The sequence below is a fragment of the Colias croceus genome, chromosome 9 (genome assembly GCF_905220415.1).
Source record: "Colias croceus chromosome 9, ilColCroc2.1".
In the NCBI taxonomy this organism is placed as follows: Eukaryota; Metazoa; Arthropoda; class Insecta; order Lepidoptera; family Pieridae; genus Colias; species Colias croceus.
In genome coordinates this window covers 8,801,122-8,804,094 of record NC_059545.1, presented here as the reverse complement: position 1 = coordinate 8,804,094, position 2,973 = coordinate 8,801,122, and the positions used below count along the sequence as shown (strand labels likewise).

Below are 2,973 nucleotides of genomic sequence, written 5' to 3'. Positions count from 1 at the left end.
GGTTCCATCTCAACTTTCCTCGTAATAATATTAATTAAGATAACTGGTTCAAACTAACTTTGTAATAAATACATGTGGGGATGGTGTAAATGAAAAGCCAAATTCGCCCAATCGATTTATTTCCCAGACACCGGTTACATATCAAAAATACATTTTAACAATCCTCCATTACATCGTACCCAAAAAACACAAAGTCCAGTCATAGACAACCAAAAATCTACAGTCTACAGATAACATGTCCACAGATTAAATAATAGAAAAACACAGACTAAAAATAAAACTAGTAATCATGAAATACATCTTAATATTTTATCCTATTCCCACACGGTCATCCTGCAGAATCATCTGTCCCAGATGAGTCAACAGTCGTAGATGATCAATATGGTAAGTAGACAATGGTAAATCACCTTTATCTATTACATGTAGAAATCCTTCCTTCTTTCCTCTTTTATTTGAATTAAGTATACATTCCACGCAATTATCAATGTTTGTTTTAATCTTTTCTTTTAAATTCTCCATATAATAATTTCTATTTATTAATTCCTCAGTCTTAACACAACCAAAATGTCCGTTTTCATGATGTTTTCTTATAATTTCATTTTGCATTTTCTTAGGTACAACCATTAATTTATTTCCATCCTTAATCTTCCATAACATTCCATTCTCTAAAACATAGTCATCATAAGATTCCTTTTCTAATACTTTCTTTATTAGTTTTATTTGCAGATCATCATCTTGAGCTCTTCGCAGGCGTGCTGCGGTATCGGTAAGTACAATTATATTCTTTATAGGCTGTCGGCTGAGAGCATCTGCATGTTTCATCCTTGCTGCAGGCCGATGTTCAATCGTGTAGTCATATTCTTCAAGTAAGAGCGCCCAGCGAGCTACTCTCGGAGGTAAGTCTTTTTTCTGCAATGTCATAGTCAAGGCGGAGCAGTCTTTCTTTAGTAAATCAGTCAGAGGTTTTGCTATTAAAGAATAATCCTTTATAAACTTTCTAAAATAACCTGTTAGTCCGAGGAAACTTTGAAGTGACTTTATATTGTGAGGAGTCTGAAAATGTTCTACAGCGGCAATTTTCTCCACTGAAGGTTTAATTTCACCTTTTGTTTTTATTATTCCTTCATCAAGCCATTCTTTAATCTGTTTGTCAACAATGTTAAGCTCCAAAGGTGACAATCGTCGTGGATTCTGATAAACTGGTACATCATCGGTTAATAATATTTTAAGTTTTACATTTGATGCTTTAGTACATCTTTTGGGGTTATATTCTTTTATAATATTCTGTATTTTATTCTTATATTCTTTGTTTTCAATATTTGTGATATCTTCATTTTCATTCTCTAGCATTGTAAGGTGTAATATTCTTGTTGCAGTGATAGTTCCAGATTTAAAATTGATTTCTACTTCTTTCAGTACAGGATTTCCTAATATAATGTTGACAGGGATAGCGCCATCATCAACAACATAAAATAAAGTTTCAAAATAACAATCATCAATTTCAATTTTTGCTGTGAAAGATCCTTTTGTATAAATTTCCTTTTCAGCTATTCCAGTTAAAGTTTCTGTTGTTCCTGAACTATAAGATAACAATTTTTCACCTTGAATCTTCCTAAAATAAGACATAATTATTAAATTAGCATCGCTTCCGGTATCAATCAGGGCTTCTACATCAATATTATTTATTTTCAGCTTCTTGAAAGGTCTCACATCAATATTATTTTTAGTTGACATAATTTCCAAACTCTTTTTTATACTTTTAGAACATTCAGTTGATTTATGGCCAAACAAGTTGCATTTAAAACATTTAATGCCTTTAGTACAATTAGGCGACTCATGATCTAAATCTCCACAATTGAAACATCTCTTTACTCGTAGTGTTTTTTGAATTTTCATGCCAATGGACTTTGATACTGAATTACTTTGAATCTTATTAGGTGAATATGATTTTTTCTTAATTTCTGAATAAATGTCTAATTTCTTTCTGAATTCTTTAATGTTACAAGCGCCATATAAAATATTTTTGTTGGACTCACTGTCTTTAATACCGTCGATGACATATTCCATCAGGGCTTCATCTTCAACATTCCCAAGTACTGCAAGTTCCTTCATATGTAAAAAATATTGCTGATGAGTCTCATTCATCTTCATCCGGCGAGTTGAAAGTCTCTTGTGAACAGTTGCACTGTTCAACTTCTTACCAAATTCCTCACGGAGCTCAGACTTAAGTGTATCCCACGTGGTGGTCCCACTTAGTGAACGTAAAAATAGCTTGGCGGTTCCCGCGAGAAGCCGCTTCGAAAATATGAGTTTTTCTATTTCGCCCCATTGCATTAAAGAGGAAATATCTTCAAAATCTTTTACGAATGTTTCGATGCCATAGGCATCATCACCCGAAAATGGCGTCATTGATTTCTCTAAGTCATTGAAGGAAATACGCGGCGATGGTTCACCACAATCATCATCATCTTTTACTCGTTTCGGCGGCATGTTGAATAATGTAAATAAAAAGTTTTATAGTCTTCAAGTCGTAATCGTATAATCATAAGCTTCTTTAAATCTTAGTCTTCGTTCGTAATTCGTAAATTCTTAATCAGGTTAAATCACCGGCATCATAGTCTTCGTCTGTTTTTTCTTTATTCCACCATCCCGTATCCCGGACGAGCCCCCAAATTATGTGGGGATGGTGTAAATGAAAAGCCAAATTCGCCCAATCGATTTATTTCCCAGACACCGGTTACATATCAAAAATACATTTTAACAATCCTCCATTACATCGTACCCAAAAAACACAAAGTCCAGTCATAGACAACCAAAAATCTACAGTCTACAGATAACATGTCCACAGATTAAATAATAGAAAAACACAGACTAAAAATAAAACTAGTAATCATGAAATACATCTTAATATTTTATCCTATTCCCACATACATAATATACTAAACCCTTTATATAAATTCGTAAACAGAGCTC

At 33.2% G+C, this 2,973-nt stretch overlaps 1 protein-coding gene across 1 annotated transcript; it reads right to left on the bottom strand.

Moving 5' to 3' along the window:
* Positions 1–287: 287 nt before the first annotated feature.
* LOC123694433 lies at positions 288–2,769 on the bottom strand. Its single transcript, XM_045639872.1, has 2 exons — positions 1,008–2,769; positions 288–938 (listed from the first exon to the last, which is right to left on the bottom strand). The coding sequence occupies exons 1-2, from the start codon at positions 2,488–2,490 to the stop codon at positions 310–312; spliced, it is 2,112 nt and encodes a 703-aa protein (XP_045495828.1). The 5' UTR covers positions 2,491–2,769; the 3' UTR covers positions 288–309.
* Positions 2,770–2,973: the final 204 nt, after the last annotated feature.

What these genes read in the sequence shown, in the direction of transcription:
- LOC123694433 (XM_045639872.1), bottom strand. Translation starts at nt 2,490, where the DNA reads ATGCCGCCGAAACGAGTAAAAGATGATGATGATTGTGGTGAACCATCG. An exon ending in AAGTTTCCTCGGACTAACAG is followed by an intron (nt 939 to 1,007) that starts GTTATTTTAGAA and finishes TACTAAAGAAAG; the next exon opens with ACTGCTCCGCCTTGACTATG.